At 41.0% G+C, this 19,168-nt stretch overlaps 3 protein-coding genes, 1 long non-coding RNA gene and 1 pseudogene across 7 annotated transcripts; 2 read left to right on the forward strand and 3 right to left on the reverse strand.

Annotated features, from left to right (window-relative positions):
* Positions 1-613: 613 nt before the first annotated feature.
* On the reverse strand, positions 614-4,421 carry LOC144473161 (facilitated trehalose transporter Tret1). Its single transcript, XM_078186787.1, has 4 exons — positions 4,313-4,421; positions 3,096-3,361; positions 2,146-2,570; positions 614-2,029 (listed from the first exon to the last, which is right to left on the reverse strand). The coding sequence occupies exons 1-4, from the start codon at positions 4,341-4,343 to the stop codon at positions 1,402-1,404; spliced, it is 1,350 nt and encodes a 449-aa protein (XP_078042913.1). The 5' UTR covers positions 4,344-4,421; the 3' UTR covers positions 614-1,401.
* A 334-nt stretch (positions 4,422-4,755) lies between these two features.
* LOC144473154 (ubiquitin carboxyl-terminal hydrolase 35) lies at positions 4,756-10,548 on the reverse strand. The gene is made up of 4 exons (XM_078186777.1): positions 8,601-10,548; positions 8,259-8,476; positions 7,226-8,169; positions 4,756-6,094 (listed from the first exon to the last, which is right to left on the reverse strand). The coding sequence occupies exons 1-3, from the start codon at positions 10,070-10,072 to the stop codon at positions 7,226-7,228; spliced, it is 2,634 nt and encodes an 877-aa protein (XP_078042903.1). The 5' UTR covers positions 10,073-10,548; the 3' UTR covers positions 4,756-6,094.
* A 60-nt stretch (positions 10,549-10,608) lies between these two features.
* Positions 10,609-11,556, forward strand: LOC144473170 (uncharacterized). The gene is made up of 4 exons (XR_013494520.1): positions 10,609-10,742; positions 10,819-10,987; positions 11,194-11,374; positions 11,473-11,556. It is a non-coding gene; the product is annotated as an uncharacterized LOC144473170 (long non-coding RNA).
* Positions 11,557-11,924: 368 nt separating this feature from the next.
* On the reverse strand, positions 11,925-18,550 carry LOC144473155 (uncharacterized). 4 transcript variants are annotated; one of them, XM_078186781.1, is made up of 13 exons: positions 18,276-18,550; positions 16,300-16,472; positions 15,996-16,219; positions 15,556-15,920; positions 15,306-15,475; positions 15,032-15,168; positions 14,785-14,935; positions 14,530-14,671; positions 14,162-14,272; positions 13,921-14,057; positions 13,556-13,671; positions 13,232-13,462; positions 11,925-13,134 (listed from the first exon to the last, which is right to left on the reverse strand). In XM_078186781.1, exons 2-13 carry the CDS (start codon positions 16,427-16,429, stop codon positions 13,072-13,074), a joined length of 1,977 nt encoding a protein of 658 aa, XP_078042907.1. In that variant the 5' UTR covers positions 16,430-16,472; positions 18,276-18,550; the 3' UTR covers positions 11,925-13,071. The 4 variants fall into 4 exon arrangements, with proteins under 4 accessions (XP_078042907.1, XP_078042904.1, XP_078042905.1 ...); XM_078186778.1 differs by having other exon boundaries at positions 14,162-14,434; positions 18,276-18,549; XM_078186779.1 differs by lacking the exon at positions 18,276-18,550 and adding an exon at positions 16,990-17,856 and having other exon boundaries at positions 14,162-14,434.
* On the forward strand, positions 17,092-19,145 carry LOC144473334 (uncharacterized; annotated as a pseudogene).
* The last annotated feature ends 23 nt before the right edge of the window (positions 19,146-19,168 follow it).

Genomic DNA, 19,168 nt, shown 5'->3' on the forward strand with positions numbered 1-19,168 from the left:
CAGACTTCGGTCGCGAACGCATAAAGATCACCGTTTCATAATTGGCTGGATTCGTTTGATCATTGCTGAGATTGTACGGATTATAGGCAGATTATACGTAATAATACGTATGATCATCGTTGGTAATAACTGAACAAACGGACTACGGGCTATGGGAGCAGCGCCAGTAGTAACGAACACCATGGATCAGGCAATGGTTTCCGCGACCCAACCGTAATCGTTAATTCTACGACGTTCCCCAAAATCTTTAAAATCGCCTGACAATGATACCGATAAACGTTCGAGGTATTAGCGTAATCAATGTTATTAATAATCAGGTACTGCGCACTAACTGTAAGCCCCGACTCGACGCGCATTTACCCAGCAATTTTTCCGACGATCGATGAACGAAGCGCTTCAGTTTACATTAATAAATCATGCTGCACGATTACTGAAATTAGTGTACGCGCGTTTGAACGATAATGTACGATCGCTTCGTCGACGATTCGATGGATGTACCAAAGAAGCGGACCAACAAATGAATTTTCACGAATACATGCACACTTTCGATCCACTTTGTCCACCCATTTAGCTGCCTAGCGGATCCCTCATGTTATCGTATTATGATTGGCGTAAAAGCGTTAAATAAAAGATTAAAAAAAAATAAAATACGAAAGAATGAGTTCGATTATCTATTACCGTTCGAATAGAGCAGAACGGTGGCCGTTGCGGAAGGGGCCTACGAATCCCTGAATAACGGTGCTTACAGTGTATCCGTTCCCCTATTCTATAAACGAGGTTACGACCACCTTCGATCAAGATCCCGATTTCTGGCATGACCGAAGCACGCGACGTAGGTACTTTCGCCGGCAAGCTTTGCGCCTCTCTCCCTTGGGAATCAAAGTGTTAGCGTTAGCGGTATTTCAACAATGGAATTGCAATGTCGATGTCGTGCCGTGGCATCGCAGGATAAATAAATTGTTCGGCGAGTCCCTATCTCAGCGCGCCGTGGCTTCGACAGCAACGAAGCCATACTACCTGCTCGAGACTGGAGACCACACCTACGCAGCGAAAGTTTCAAACGAACCGAATCACGATTCTCGCTTGAATGATTCCAACTATTGTTTCACCAGGATTAGCTCTTTGTAGGTCATATACGGTTAATCTCAACTTTGCGCTTTGCGATCGCCTTTGAGGCGACAACATTATTTAACCACAAGATCCTGCAGAGGAACCATAAATTGAGAATTTATACCTCGTGTTAATAGCGAACTTTACCTAACGACTCATTTCTGGGAACACGCCGACAGTGAAAAGCTAAAAGCTAAAAGCTAAAAGCTAAAAGCTAAAAGCTAAAAGCTAAAAGCTAAAAGCTGAAAGCTAAAACCTAAAAGCTGAAAGCTGAAAGCTGAAAGCTAAAAGCTAAAAGACTTTCCGTCCGTGCAACTGATCCTGCACCTCTTGTAGCGTTTTCTTGCGGGTTTCGGGCACGTAGCTGTAGACGAAAGCCGTGCCGAAAAAGCTGACAGCCGCATAGATCCAGAAGGCAGTGTGCTTGCCCCAGGCCTCGTCTATGGTCGAATAGATGGATGTAACCGAGAACGCGAACGCATTGAGGCACATCATCGCGATCGTACTGCCAAGCGCCTTCACGTTCGTCGGAAATACTTCGCTGATCATGGTAAAGGGTAGTCCTGCGAGTCCTACCGCGTACGTGACTATGTAAAGGATCACGCCGATCGCTGGCAACCAGACGATGTCGGCTACGTCCGCTCCAGTCCGCTGGAGATAGAAAAAGGTGCCGACGAGGGCGGTCGACGCACCGGTGCCGAGGGTCGAGGCCATCAGCAGACTGCGTCTGCCGAAACAGTCGACGACCGTAGTGCTTAGGAACGCGCAGACCGACTGCACCGCGCCCACTATCATCGCCACGTATTTGCCTTCGAAACTGTTACCAGTCGCGTTGAAGATCAGCTGAGCGTAGGAAAGCACCGCCATGCTGCCACTCCACTGTTGGATCAGCAACAGGCACACCACTACCGTCAGGGCTCTGCGAGACGTCGATAGAAATTCGTAAAGGCGGAAATTTTAGGAGGGGAGAACTTGGAGATGGCGAGCTTACCCTATCGCCCGAAACGGGGATAGGAAACGAACGGTTTCACTCACTTGCGATTTCCGGACACCGCGACCAGCTCCCTCAGCCCGGTCTCGTTCCCCAGGTCCATTTTTACAGACTTCTCCATGCGTTCGATCTCCTCGACGACGTTCGTGGACCCTCTTAATCGCGCCAACGTTTCGATAGCTTGCTCGTGCTTGCCCCGACGTATCAAATGGTAAGGCGACTCCGGTAACCAGGTGACCGCCAACACGAACAACATCGGCAGGAACATGGACGCGAGGGCGAGATCCCTGACCGACAGAAACGGGCCTATCGTCCATTCGAGGAATAAACCGAATTTCGCCGCCACCGTCAACGCGGACGTTAAAATGCCTCTGATGGAAGCAGGCGAGATCTCGCCGGTATACATTATGCAGGACACGTAGCCGGAACCGGTGCTCAATCCGCTCACGATTCTTGCTATATACAGTTCCTGCGCAGATCAACAAAAAAAGAGAGAAAGAGGGATCGGTGTTCAGCTTTATTTTCAGGAGAGGTTCGTTCGGAGAGTGTGCACACCTTGAAAACTACGCTCTTGTAGAGGACGTATTCTTTCGTTTTGCACGTTCACGAATATGCGTGTATTTACCGTATACGGATTAACGACTGGCTAAAAGATATTCTCGATGAAAGAAAGCCTGTACGAAATCGCTAACACGAACGAACATCAAAGCGATCAAGTATCGTGACAACGGACATCGATGAGATCGATCTAATGATCGTCTATCGTGGCCTAAAGCTTAAAATGACAGCGTTATCGCGAAGAATCGCGAAATGTGGACGATTTCATCGGACCGAGTCAAATAATTGCAATCTTTTTATCGATAAATATCGCTGATTCTGCATAAAGTACGTCATGTGTATATTCGCGTTTACACGTGTCTACGTATACATATGTGTATGCATGTGTGCACGTATGTCAATGTAAATGATGGGGCAAACAAATTAGAAGAGTTACCCAGACAGTAGTAGCGAAAGCGATCATCAGCCACGACACGATGGCTGGCACCGCCGAAAGAAGCATGGTCCACTTTCTGCCGATTATGGTATTGATCATGTAGGGGCACAACAACGAGCCCCCGATCGCGCCCAACATTTGACAGGACGTGACCCATGTGGCCTGTTGTTGCGTCAGCGGCACGGGGCTGTTGGGCGCCAGCAGATGGGGCAGAGACGGTGATGGCCACCCGAGAATTTGGCCGTAAGACATCATGCCCAAACAACCTAACGAGTCAATTTTACAGAGTTTTATACAAGTTTGGAGGTTGAAAAACAATTTGCATCCGAAACGAATGCTTAAAAGCGAAATATTCCAACAAACATTTACCCTAGAGAACGAGAAGGAAATTACGTTAAAGTAGCTGCCCGTCCGTCTACAGTCTACATTCACGGTACAAACAAAGCAAGAATTTATTTGCACTGTTTGGGTTAGTCCCAAGAAAGATGAACGAAAAGGGATAACAATTTTCCTTTAAATTGTCACGTCGCGTAGGGGTCCTTTCGGCAGAAATGAAAAAGAAGAGATCTTTTATTGTTAATCTTTGCAAGAAAAATTTACAACGGTTGAACAAAAATTGCACACGGTTCGCTATCTTAGGAACGGTAGAGGAATTCGAATAGAGTTCACAGTCTAGTCTAGATTAATAGATAGTATATAAGCATTAATTGATAGATTAATATAGATAGTATATAGCAACAACGATGATATCGGACAGATAAAGTAACCGGCATTGTCATCGATATCGAGATAAAGACCCTTCGATGTCGTTTGAACCGTCGACACGGGGTGGCTATTGGGTATACGATTGGTACGAGATACGAGACACTTGTTGAGATATCGTCGGTTCGGACGATGGTGTAATTTTGCCAACAGATTCAATCAACGTTTCCTTTGAATCGTTAGAGGAAAGAAAACGCGAGGAAACCACGTAAATACAAACGATCCACATTGTCGAGAAATTCGAGTGAACATCTAGAAACGTGATCGCGAATTGCGCAAAGGATACAGGTGGAGCAGACAAATGGAACATTGCGAAGAGAACGGACGATGCGAAAGATACAGAAAGGAAAATAGAAACCGCGAACTTTGGAAAAGCTAGCTTCCCGTCGATACCCTTTCAATTTCTTCAAGATACTGTACGATAGGATGGCGATGCGCAACTGGAATCGACTTACTGGTAACAGCAGCCAAGTAAACCTTCTTCATTGCTGCGAGATGCGACGGATCGATCGCGGTGGACACGAACAACGTAATGAAAAAGTCTGTCGATCCGCTCGGGTGCAGTCGAGATTGGATATCACGGCAGTCCTACGGAAGGTAATCAATCTTGATCCCGACATGGATTAGTCGTTATCAAACAGGACATATTTGATTACCGCGCGCAGAGTCAAAATAAATATGTACGTGAATTAGACGCGCTGATCTTCGCAGCCGATTCGAAGATGGAACATGGGAAACGCGTAAATTACCGACTCGACGAATTCTTCCTAAAACGTGTTCTCTTCCCGATCGAATAAAGTAACGAAGCTCTCTTAAAAACTAGCAACGCGTCTCTCGGTGAATCATAGGACGATGAGAAACTGGACAATGGATAAGCATCAATAACGATCAATTTTATCGTTTCGAACTGTACTTTAATCAAGTCTTTCACACTCTGTCTACATTATAGTCACGGTTAATGCAACATAAATAATAACTCGAATAAAAACCAGAAGCACCACACTTTGTAAAATCATTCGATCGAAGAATGTCGACAATGCGATTGTGCAGTTTTTAATATGATCCGTTTGAACGGCCGCTTCTTCGCGTATCGCGACCGCGTCACACTCGTCTTCTCTATTTTGTGCCATCCTTTGTGGCGATCGATATCCAAGGAACAATAAATAAACGATGTTTAAATGACAAATTTCTAGACCCGAACGGCCTACGGACATTTACAAATCTAAGAGGAAATCTAAAAAACACTGTACATTGTACAATACAGGCATGTAGAATTTTAGAGCATTCCTTGATTCGTTATAAATTAAAGCGGCTGATATAGCGTCGTCTCGTCTGAATACTGAGCTAAGAAAAATTAACATTATCAATTCGACAGTATAAATTTATCACAGATTCGTAATGCTTGGAGTGTTTGTTTTTCTTTTTGCTTCTTCTTTCATGTTTCTTGCTTTTTAAAATCGCAACTATGATTAAAATACATCTATTTACAATAATAACAATTATCGATCTCGCGTTTTCCCTCAGGTTTTCCCGTTCCTTTTCGTTTAATGCTCTCTCACCCTCTCCCCCCCCCCCCCCTCTCTCTCTCTCTCGAATTTTTGCAACTTGGTTTCTATTTGTGACACTGGAACCAATAGCGAACCGGACGAATATGGTCCATCGGTGTCGGATAGTTTTCTTTCCGGTCGGGTTGTTAACAGTACGAGCGAATGGTTTCGGTCGCTTGATAGTTCCAGTGTCGTTACGCTCATCCGGAACCAAAAATGCCGTTTCGTTTGACAAGTAAGCGATGAATTTATTATGTACACCTTGCACGTGAAATATGAAATTCAAATACGATGTCGAGGATACGAGTTTCGGCAATTTTAAACGCGGAATGGGTTTCAACGAACGAAAATTTTCGCGCGCGACAACGGTTCCATCGAACGAACCGATAACGGGAGTTCGCGCGCCTCGGCCTGCTCTCGAAGAACCACGGAAACCCGATGATTATCGAACCGATAGCGTTCTCTTTCCCTTTCGGTGAAACACTATTTTACTTATTTGTAAACACGTACGTACATAGAAACACAGCCAATTACGTTACGTTTCTTACCAAGTTATCGAACTTGTCTTCATGCGTACAGATATATCAACAACCTCGCCTCCACCTCCTCTCGCAGAAACAAACATTTAGGAAAGTCCGATGAAAATTCGGTCGCTGTACTTGACAACATATTAATGCCATATTCGCCGACCTATAACAAGAATTTGTTGCAACGCGTTACCGAAAAGTGTTAAAAAAGTCGTACACAAAAATCGCACAATAATCGTGGAGTCGTAGAGTATATATGGTTGTGAATCGCCTAAGCACTAAGCTAAGGTGTTACACACTCTTTTGTACAAACTGCTATGGGACAGGAATGAACGTTCGTTTTCTTCGCACGACCCATCGGGAGCAACGACCATCTTTCTCCTTTCTATCTCGCGCGGCCACAATGTCGTCAACGAAATAAAAGAATATATGTAACGCGTAACGCTTTATGCGATATAGGGTACAAATTCTGGGTCGAACGATAACGTGTATTAGAAAATAGAAAGAATAGCTATGGTTACGATAATATGCATACCTTAGACTTTAGACCATATACGTGTAACTATTGTAGACACGGCTTCGGATAGTTTGCCCGAAGCCAAGACGAATCCATCTATGTGACAGTTCACAGAGTGAACACAATTTCCGTAATTTCCCTAAATAATGACTACGCGAAAATCTTTAATTTCTCGAAAGCGAATTCTATTGATCCAACATGACATATTATATTTAGCTGATAAGAGTAATAAAATACTTACTGGTGGAAAGTCTCACGTTCCCACCACCATTTTCATACTCTTCGCAGCCTTCAAAAATAATTTGCGCGCCATTCTTTCAAAAAACGTTCAAAATTAAGTTTGCCCAACGCGACAATCGATAGTGGATACGAGTAGATAGCATCCAACAGCATCTAAAGTTTCAACTCGAAGCCTAATGCCGCTGCGAGCCATTTTGGACCATCGTGTTGCCACGTCACAGTGAACCGTTCTTTCTTTCGTTAGTCATTTGGCTTTTCTGTACACCCGCCGCGTCTAATAGTGCGATATATGTATGTATACAATATGTACATGGTCTAAGATGCATACCAATTTTTATAAAATACTGTTTTCTTCGAGGGTACTGAACACTTACACCGATACACCGATCGAGGCAATAGCACTGTTATTAATTACAAAGGAACCGTTATTTTTTATCTTGTTCTCGGCGTCGTAACGAATACGTATTACAGATTCACCTGGAACTTCGATTTTTATAAAAGAATATATATTATTTAAATATGAAATGGAAAATTAACCTAATAAAGAAAACGACTGGCGGGCATGTTAACAGCTCCCCGACAACTACTGGGAGGAGGATTTTCGTCGTCGGAATTCTCGTTCCTCCGCAACACGACGGAGCTTTGTCGGCCGTGCTGAGACTTCTCCGCTTGATGCCTCAGCTCCTTGATGTAAGCTGTGCTGTCGTTTGCCACCAGACTTTGCAGCGCTTTACTCAGCGTCGTCAATTCCGGCTTATCCTCGTCGTAGACCCCGTCGAACGGCACCGTTTTCTCGTAGAACAAGATATACGGCGTATCGGGTGGTCTCAGGTCCTTGAAGTCGTTGAAGGTCGTCTGGGAGACGTAGCTGTCGTTGAACTTGTACCAGTTCTGTTTCGAGTCGCGGGCGTACGTGAAGTAATGTCCGTAGTCCATGCTGTAACCGGAGTGCACGACTGCGGCGTATAATTGATACGTTTCGGTGGTTGTGCACAGAGGCGTCAGTACGGGCAACTGTATAGTTTCGTTGTACATTACTTTGTGCCGAAGTTTCGTTCTTAGCCTGGTATCGAAGTCGTAACGGAAGTGCTTCAATATCAGGATCAGATAAGTCGGCGTGTGCAGGATTTTTATAATCCTTTGCGCATCGCACAGCTTCGTACACTTGTCGCATCTGTACTTGTTCTCTCCGGTCAGCTTCTCGGGCGTCAGATAGTAGTTGATAAGGTCTTGTACAGAAACCTCTTGATTCTCCTGTATCTCCTCTGGGAAGCACAGTTGTAAGTCACGAAACTTATCCGTATTATGGGAACTGGTATCGCACTGTGCGCACTGATAAGTAATTTTACATTTTCCTCCCAAGACCCTGTGTACCAGAGGCACTTGCGTGCTCGTGTCTTCTCCGCCCACAGACTGTATTCCACTGTCCGTGGAGTCTGAATGAGAGTCGCTGAGGTGCTGTGTTTGTGCCAAGTCTTCTCCTACGAAATAATATTCGGTGTTAAGCTTCGGGTTGGTACGTAATGTTAGTTGGTAACGGTCTATAGGAATAGAATTTAGCAATTGGTACCTTCTGAAAAATCAGCCAACGATTGCGTTTTCCTTTCCAAAGCTATACTACCGGTTAAATCTTCCTCGGTCGTCCAACGTTTGATCGAACTACCATCCTCGTTTGTCGACGAGACATCGTTTATTTCTTTCTCATCCTTGTATTTCAGATTGGAATCGTTACCTTCAGAATTTACGATAGCAGATTTTTCTTGTTCGTGCAAGAGATTTAATAGATGACTGTTGAAATAAATAAATCGATTGATACAAATCGGTATAAACGGTAGATTCGATTGATAAACCCGTTGTAAAAAGCAATTATAACATATATTTATAAACGTTAGAAGAATAACAATATACTAACCAGAGAAATTCTGAACTATCTTGTTGTTGGCCTGGTAGAAAGTAAACTGGACGGGAAGCTAAAAGAATTTCATTCGGTGCTAACGATATCCTTTTTGAATACAATAAAAGGGTGAACAGCTTTTGTAACTTTTTAAGTACAATATGATCGTTTGGATTACTCGAAGGCTTGTATGTTAATACTTCGTAACAAAATTGTCTGGTCATTAGTAGCGCTTGCAACACACTGTTCATATAACAAGTGTTTCCAAGATTGGAGAGCCCTACTTTTCCAGAGTGTAATTTCGGCGATTCGATTACTGGCTCTATCTCTTGTGTTTCACTGACCCAAACCTGATCATCCAAAATCTCGTTTACAACTTGCATTCTCGGCGGTACAGGGAAACCATTCTCCATGTTACTATATAGACGTTGACCCGGGAACCTTAATGTATGGGCTTTGAAAATATCGATTAAGATCTGCATGCATTTCTTGCTTGATTCGGAATCTTCTTTCATTAAGAAAGTCAAAGCTCTTTGTATATTTCTCTCTATTGCACGAAACAAAGCCACGGAGCCCTGTTTCCTTAAAACATGATATACAATTTCGGAAGCATTCTGGCGAGTCACTGGCACCAGTAGAGCATAAAACATAACGTCGAGGGTAGCCTTTGTGACCTCGATCAGCACAGAATATTTGTGTTGCTTCTCTAAACCTAGTATAAATTTCATGATCCAGATACTAAGTCTGTCCCTTGTCCACTTTGGAAGCCAATTACATAATACCTTCAAAGCATGGATTAATTGCGCGTCGCAATGCGATTCCGATAGAATCCAGTCCACAGCTTGAGGTATGATAGATGGTTCTACCAGTTGTAATATAGCTGCCAAACCAGGTCCAGGATCCTGTTTACGTCTAGTGTCCGATATAATTCTATACAATGTTTGGAGATATATAAAAATTAATTTGTTCCTTTCAATATTCTTAGACTGCTTTTGTACTGTTTCCAAGAAGTTTTGAACTTTGGTTGCATTATCAGTGAATTCGCAAATCTCTTTTGGATCGGGCGGCATTGAAAATGTAGACAGTCTTATGACGATCGCCTCGCAGAGTTTAGAGTGATTCGCGTTGTCTGGCAGATATTCGCTGTATTTCATTAAAGTCTGGAGTATCATCGTTAAATCAGACATGTATCTGATTTCCGTGTTTCTTATCATCGCTGCGATATCGTCCGAAATCGGATTAACGGAAAATGGCTCCGTCACATAGTTTGCGAACCATGCCAAAATTTTTGGAACTTCGTGCACATTGAATATCTGATCGTTGAGTGTTTCCCTCAAAATAGTTTCGTAATCGCTTAATCGCCCGTATGCTGGCTCGCTTTCTAATTTTTTAAGTTTGGTCCATCCTTCGATAACCTCTGATTCTTTACCAACCACTATTAAATTTAAACATTGCTTAATGTCGTATCCAAGAATTTGTTCGACATCCATTCTTCCCGAGTTATCACGCTCGCGTCACCTTACACTATTTCTTTTATAATTTTTAATTACAATTATTATTAACCTCAACCAAGAATGACTTTCACGAAAATCTACATAAATGACTTCATAGTTCTAGAGTCTAGAGGAATAAAAAAAAATAGTTACCAACTTTTCAACGAAGAAAGTATCTATAATCTATTGTACAATATTATATTTGTGTTGCGTGACCCCGTGAACCTAAAGGACGGAACCCAATGGAGATAAAGCTTAAAGCATATTCGTATGCACACACACGCATAGTATTCGGTACCTATGAGTCATACGTGACCCAAGGGGAAATAGTACCGCCATATTGGTAGGCAAAATATATATGAGGTGCACTCTATAGGCTACTTTAATTGTCGCATTTATCCAAAAGTTATGTCCATATGGTAATGTCAATGTCTGTACTGGCCACGTCAATCAACCCATGCCCACCAGCCACTTGTACGCGTGCATGACGCTTGGCGCACTCACGTTCATAATCAGCACGCATTAGCCTCGTTTTGCGCGCATCTATCTACTCGTTCTCTAGATACCCAGTGCACCCATGTACATACACTGTAGATTCCGTATTTCAGGTCCGTTAACTAGAATCATTAATTTTGCCGAAATTAGGGTAGAAAAACTTGGGATAGTGGTAAGAGCTTAAACTGTTAGTCAAAATCGACTGTTAGTAATATGGCTAGTAGTTTAAGCGTTCTGCCATTGCATAGAATGACGCTGTATGGACACGATGCGGAGCTTCGTTTTTTCTCCAAAGGAGGCGCCATAATCGTTCACGCATGGACAATGCAAGAAATATTAATTACAGCAAAATTAGGACATACAAGACTAAACTAAGGGCACAAAACTGTTCAGAAGAATCTGCTACATCGATATTGTGTACGAAAACCAACTAACAACAACGTAAAATACAATTAGTTAGCATAATGTTTTACAAAACTTTCAGGAGCAATTAGTTACGCTTCACACTGTTTTCGTCTGTGTTTCTATGCATATTGACACAATAGATTAGACTAAACAATTTTAGACCTATGCTTTAGTTTTTTATACCTTAATTTTGCCGAAATAAAATTTGTTTGTTACAGATAAAAATCTTGCATTTCGCATAAATTGAGAATTAACGTAACGCCACATGAATTGACGCTCGTACATCCATAAATTTCAGATCGAATGTAATGCACGTATCGATAAATTATGTATAATTAACGATAATAATGAAGGATTTATGAATCATTGTCACTTGCAACTAAAGAATTTTTATACCTTGTGAGTACTACAGTCTATTGATTGTATCATTAATTTGTTTAAACATACATATTTTTTAATATAATTCTACGAAACTTTCGTAAAAATTCCGTGCGTAGGTCAAATTAAAATATGTAACCGACAATTATTTCTTAATAACGAGAAATGGTACAAACGTTAGAGTTGGAGGGTCATAATAAATCACTGTCGATGACATAACGTTTATTATAGAGAAAATGCTACACCGTTTTTCTTTGGGATAATGTATGAAAGTGCTTCGTTTCGTAAAGCACGTAATGATTATCAGTCACTCAATTACAATTTTACAGCACGAGTGTAAAAAAATTTTACATGTTCTTTGTTTTCCATTTTTTTTTGTTCTCCTTACAATATTTGTTTCTGTCGAGGTACATAGCATAACTTACGTGCAATAGTGTACGAAAAAACTGCTTGTTAAATTACGTTTACAATAATAAATTGATTACAATTGGAACTTATATTATTCGTACTGATGAAAAAATCGTCGCGCCTGGATATCACACAATCGCATATTATAGTAATAATAATTAATAATAATAATAATAATAATAATAATAATAGAATAAAGCAAACTACTTTGCAGAACTTTTCTCTGCATAAATTTTTGTGAGTTTGTTTGATCAACGTACGTTTTTCTTCATTTCATATTCACAATTCAATCCAGTTAAAAGACAACGTTTCAACTAGCTCGTGTCGTGAACGAGACAACAATTTTTTAAAAGAGCAAAAAAGGAAAATCTTACAAACACACTGGTAATTGTAACGTTACGCTCAAACATTGGATTATTATCTGGCATTCATACTCTTATTTATCAACGAAAAAGTTCAGCCCCCTGTAGCTAGAATCATTAATAGCGGTTTGTAGGTACTTACTTGTAAAATGACAGTTTATTATTTATTATTACGAAATACCTATATACAGTGACGAACGTAACGGCATTTAGGTAAACGGAAAATCCCTTAATCGTTCGTTTTCGTCATTACCGATTCATTATATACATGCCTATGTATATGTAAATTTTGTTCACATTGTAAACGTAAAATTCAGCGCCTTCCATTATTCTAGTCATTCACAGAACACTGTATTTGTTTCTATAAAATGAGGTGTAACCGGAAAGCATTTATTTACACCGCAGCCTCACTTTATAACTTCGGCCCCGTTAAACCACGCTCCAACAATCCCGACTGCTGCTCAGCCGGTTTCAAAACATTTCACTATGCGCCGTGCTTTTATATTAAAGTTTTTAAATAGCTCGGTTTAAAAATATTATGTCAACCTATTCTTTTAATATATCTGTTTTGTTTCTTTATATCAATAGTAATGTGCTCAGCCGACTTAAGTCGTCGTTTCCCAGAAAGAGATAGTTAATTCTCACCGATAATAAAGTAAAATATTTTACATTATTATAATTGCACATTCGATTGATATTTTCACTAAACCACAAGACTACTGTTCGTTCATAAATTATTAGATACACCTAATGCACTAGTGGCAGAAAGAGTTCTTGTACCATGTATGTGGACCACTCTAGCCCTGAAAGATAGCTTCATTGGAGCCATGCACAGAGTCTTTGAAATAATAGTACACTGCACTCGCAGTTTGTGCACTGACACTGTGAAAGAGACGAAAAAACATTTGACTACTCTGTAGATAGGTCCTCTCGTCTGTATTCTTCTCATTACGAAATTGTCTGCAATATATTAATATTGCTTTTTCCTTCCTCTTCTTCGTCTTCCTCTTCCTGAGCACGTCAAGATTCAAACCGAATATATTTTTAATTGGTTTCATTTCTTTGATAGAGAAAAAACAAATAAAAATGAAACTATATGATCACGTACCTCGTCGAATCCGAAACAGGTTTCCATCTCCTTCTGCAACTTTGGATCACTCTGCGTGTTTTGTGACGACGCTTTCGTAGACGTTCCCGAATCAAGTTTCAACTCATCCACTTCGGTCTCGTCTTCTTCCACCTCATCTCCTTCTTCCCCTGTACCGGTCACGATTCCGCTTTCTTGACTCAGAGGATCCTGCATTACAAGATCCCCGTCCTCGCTTGCCACGACAGCCATCTGTAAACAATGTACATTATTGTCCGCCACATTCGTGTAAAACTACAGGGCAGTGCTGTCGCTAGAAGAACAGATAGCATTAGAGATATCCACCTGATCGGTTCCTTGGTTATCCGCCAGCTGAATCACTTCCAACACTACGTACTGTTGACCATCGCTTCCCTCGACTGCCATCATATCTTCCTCGTCCTCCTCTTCCTCTTCGTAACCTTTAAGTTTAGAAGCTAAATCACCTGTTATCATGTAACACAACACATGGATATTAGTCAATGACCTGAGTTTCTCAGATCATATCGTAAGTGTCCCTGTGATCGCAAGTTCCAATGATTTGTTCATCGTATATGTGTCAATAATTTACTCTGTTGAGGACGATTTCGGTAACGGTAACTGGCTATCGAACTACCAATCGTACACATATAAGTGAATCAAAGTAAGATTTGTTCAATTTTGAATCTGACCTGTCATCACCTCGACCCGCTGCCCGTCAATGATTTGAATTTTTTTCTGTCTGCCCATCTTCAACGCCTGCTGCTTTTCTTGCAGAGACGATTCTGGGTCGTGAACAGCCATGTGGCGAATAAGATTCCCTTTATGCCTGAATTAAAAGTAGTTTGTAGGGTGTAGTTCGAAAATATTTTAGCATAGTATATCGTTTCTTTTCTTTTTTGTTTAACGTCAAAGCAGAGATTGTGTACATACCTAAACGGCCGTTCACATTCAGGGCATTGGTGAGTTTTTTCTTGCGGTGGCGGAGGTACGTAAGTAGGATTATGGTAAAGGTTGCAATGCCGCTTGAGTAGTTGCTTTTGTCTAAATGATTGAAAACAATGATCACACTGATAAGGTTTCTGATCCGTATGTATCAACATGTGACTTTCGAGATGTCGCGCAGATATTGATGCATATGGGCACAAATCACATTTGTAGCATTTTTCTCCTTCATGAGTTTTACTGTGCAGTTTATAGCTATATCTACAAAATCAAAAAACATGAAGTGCCTCATATTTACTAGACAAAAGAATATGATGTCGTTTTGGTTTTGCATACAACGTGTCTTGCACACATACCTGTCTGGGAATGTTTTTCCGCAGCGCTTACATTTCAAAGGTTTGTCTGAGGTATGCAATTTTTGTACATGAATCCTGAGATCTGTTTTACGGCCGCATGTTGTCGGACACAGTTCGCATTGAAATACTGGTTTGTCGCCGACTACAATGGACAACATTATAGCAAACAATAATGGAAACCCACGAAAATATTGAAGTAATAAATAAATCTGCGATATATACGTCTATAGATAGAAAGATGAAATTTCTACATACCGTTGTGTATAAGTTTGTGAGCTTTTAGACTGTTAGACTGAGTAAACCTTGCTTGACAAAAATCACACTCGTATGGCTTTTCTCCAGTGTGTATTCGTAAGTGTCGTTTGAGCTTAAATGTATCAGGGCTAGCATATGTACAATGCGGACACTAAAATACAGGTACAAAATGGATGATAATCGTAATTATGTGTAATGATTGCATCTAAATAGGATAAGTAGTAAATAAAGTAGCGGCTTAATGTACCTGATATGGTCGTTCCCCTGTGTGACATCTAATGTGACGTTTCAATTTGGAAAGTTCAACAGACGCGTAATCGCATTCATGACATTTATGTGGTTTTTCATGCGTGTGCCTATACCGAACATGTCTAACAAGTTCACCTACAAATAAAAACTAATGATGATCATCATGCTTTTATGTTCCGGTATTTTATCGCAACAAATTGACTCCTTTTCTTCGTAGAAGAAGAAAATAATCATTACGTCGAGTTTTGAAGCTGCACGAAGATTATACCCACCCGAAGTTGTGAACGCACTGTCGCAGAATTTACAATGGTGAGGTTTGGTCCCGGTATGTGTATTAACGTGGTTCTGAAGCGAAGCTAATGTCTTAAATCCTCTTTCACAAACGCTACATTTGTGTGGTCTCTCTTCCGAGTGCGACTTCATATGTCTCGACAGCAGGTACCTGATTAAAAAGTAACAATTATTTTCTTACCAATCAGAACGAAAAACCAACAAAGCTAAGATAATGAGAGGTATACGTACCGCTTTGGGCTTGTGTAGTTACAATAATTACACATGTGAGCTTGAGTAACTGTTTGGGACTTCTTAGGTAGGAACTTGATAATTTTGGTTTTATCGTCCTCTGCCTCTGATTCAACCGGTGCTTCATTATCTTCGTTGTCTTCAAAATCGTAGACAGTAAGATCTTGTTCACCCTCTCCTTCTTCACCCTCTGTTCCCTCTCTTTCCACGGGTCGACTTTCTTTATCCTCAGAGTCTGGTTGTTGGACTATCAAGACATAACTGACTTCTCCAGGATTGGTGTCGGATGGAACAATTGTGACTGTTTGATATGCATCACCGGAATTAATAACAACTTGATTATTTTCATTGGTTGCGACTTGCCCCTGTTGATTAATCAAATTGTTATTGTATTAAAAGTTACTAGAGCGATAGGCATGAGATAAATTATTTTCACGTACATCTTCGTCTCCATCAACATTTTCGAGTTCCTCAATTTCCTGATATTGTTCTTCCTGTGAACCATCTCCTTCAGTTTGTACATCAGCTTCTTCTACTTCTTGAATCTGCACTTGTGTCATCACAGGTGTTTCATCGCTATTCGCTTGGTAGTAATATTGGCCAGATTGGTCAACAAAGTAAGTTCCTCCTTCCTCTCCACCCGACAATCCCTCCACTTGTTGCACTATAACACGATATGTTCTTAGCAATTGTGTTCATGCATAGATATACAAGACAATCATGAATTGAATACGATATACTAACATTGTACATGCTGCAATTGCTCCCCTTGACCTCCTTCTATTTCTTTATTAAATGTCTCCAAATACGTTTGTATCTCTGTTACAGATTCTTGCCCCTCTTCTAATTTAATCGTTGCTACGTTACTCGTCATGGTAGAATCATTAAATTATGCAATTAGACTGTCTGTCATTAGTCTGAAACAACATCAATTACAGCATTCAGTTTATGGTACGAATGGACTATTAAAGGTATAAATTGTGTACCATTTATAGGATGTCTTGTTTGAAATAACTCGACACCCTATGTAGAGAAATTGAACTACAACAAAACATACATTTTATTTAAGAAAAGAAAAATTGGAACGCGTCATTTTTTAACAAGTTTTTTAACAAGTAATTTAAACTCTGGAGCTAAAGTTTTCTGTTTTATGAATTTTACATACTTTCTATACAAAATTTTGTATTCTTTCCAATGGTAAATACTAATTTGTTCTAAGTCATTCAAATTTTATTATTGTAGCGTAAAAATGACATTATGTTTAATTTCTTTTTTCTAAACATGTTTAAAAAGTATTGGTTCTGGAGTCTAGATATAAACAAATAAGCTATATACAACTTAAAAAAAAGAGGAAAAAGGGAGAACATATGCCCGGAGCTTAACATGCAGTTGATTGGGGCAAGTATTGGTATTATTGTGTAATATGAAACGTACGATTTGTAGGTATATATTTTTTTTGTTATCTCAAAGTTTACACAGTTCTTCGTTGATTACCATACTTGTCTTTTTTAATTTTTGGGGAACTTTTAACCGATGATGTCTACCAAAGAACAAACGATCAATCATTTACATGACTTTGATCCAATGCACCCTGATGACTCTTGCAATAATGGTAATGAATTTAACATGAGCCATCTAATGCCCAAGTATGAACTTGGGGTCATTTCATCTCATCAGGCGACACCATCGTATAGAGAGTTTCAGGAAAAAATGACAAAGCTTCAAAAGTTAGTGGAAGCAAATAATGATAACTGATAAAGAACTCTATGAACTTTAAAGGCGACAAGAAAGAACGACAAAATCACTCGATCGAGTGATCAAGTGGTGAAAAATTAGAGAACCGACGTCTCGTATTTCGCGGCCTAATACATGAATGAACATCATCGAACGCACGCAGCGGTTCGTCTAAATAGTAAGTACACCGGAAAATCATAAGAAAACTATAACGTAAGTTCGAATTCGAAGCATGATGCGACATACGACAGTTAAGTAAAGTATGGGCAAGAGTGTCGATGGAATGCGCAAGTGTAATCGGTATTAGAATCGACGAACGTACGAAACACGTGCGTGCGTACAGTTAACACGAGCCCGACTGGATTACCACCGGGAATAAAAGCGGTAATGCACGCGGGGCATCGTGACTGTGTGGAAAATACGGGGAAAATCAATATCTGGGCCGAAGAAATTGAAGACACGAAAGAATGGACGGGCGCATTCATGGGAGACTGATTGTGAGCGGGAAAATTGGCAAGCCCGACTGACGACTGGGCCGGGTCGGGCCTGGACTTGACGATCGCCGAAATTCCAGCATAGGGCAGAGGCGTGATTAGCGTTCCGAGAATGAGATGGGATTGACAGAAGCGACACATGTCGCCGCGGAACGCCATGTAACATGCGAAGCGGGTAATGCGAACGAGGATGACGCCATGAGCAAAATGCAGGAACGCGGTGGCGACGAACGAAAGAGCGCGTGGAAATACGCAGCGGTCCGGCAGGCTTCTCGAAACCGCTAACGAGCCTCTCGTGGGACACCGGAGTCCCCGAAGTTGCGCATTCTGTCGGAAAGCTTTTAAGACAACGCGGGTGCTTTCGATTTCAGGACACAGGGGGCATTAACGACAAAAATTTCAGAAAATTATCACCGTCGGCGCTGTCATCAATATGGAGGACGCGACGGAAGGGAATACTGTCCGTTCTGCTACGTGCTTCGGATAACTCACCGATGTACCGCGTCCCGTTCGCGACCAGTAGCTGCAGGTTTCTTCGATTGCTATTGAAAATCGTCTTTCTTCACAGAGAAACGTATTTTTACGTTGCGCCAAGCCAGCACACCACCGAAACTTCCAAATATTCGTCTTACCTCGTAAACTCACGATCGTTCGTGTGAGGGCGTTGTGTAAGACCCGGAGGGCAATATGGCCGATCGAACTGCGAACGTTCAAATGCTGCGCGTTGGCAGCTGCGCAATGAGAACGCGTCGCTCGTCATGTTTACACCGGACGACCGTTGTTTTAGGTACTTCCGGTCGTTGAATCGTTGAATCTTCCGTGAACTTACCAGGTCGAAGCCAGCCCGTTTCCTCTTGTTTTGCTCGTTCTTTCCATGTATTTTCAAGTATACAAATCTTTAGAACTGTACTTGTACGCACCACAACTCGATTGGCATGCGTGTTAACGTCGAGCACTATTTGTAATGTCGATCGGATAAATTTTTAACGTACACATTCGATCAGATCACGATTGGTCAAGATAAAAGACGATCGCCATGTTAAAAGAGCGGGAAAGTTTCTGATTGGGGAAGGGGAAAAAACGAAGGATTTTCTATGATGGGGAGTGGGAGAGATACACTTGCTGACAATTGCTTGTCCGCTTTCCAAAGTGCCAAATAATGCCAAAGTTGGCTAAAGTGCTTGTTCCTTCTTTTTCCTTTTTTCAATTACTAAAAGGTTACAAATATATTTATCTACTCAGCTAACTAGAGTTAGGTGATGTACAATGCAATTGTAATACTCGATGTTATCAATTGTCGTTTAGATGAATATATTTGATCAATTATTGACAACCAACGATTTATATTCACGATCGGTTTTAACGATCAATTGAGTAGTTTTTGC

Source organism: Augochlora pura, chromosome 7 (genome assembly GCF_028453695.1).
Source record: "Augochlora pura isolate Apur16 chromosome 7, APUR_v2.2.1, whole genome shotgun sequence".
In the NCBI taxonomy this organism is placed as follows: domain Eukaryota; kingdom Metazoa; phylum Arthropoda; class Insecta; order Hymenoptera; family Halictidae; genus Augochlora; species Augochlora pura.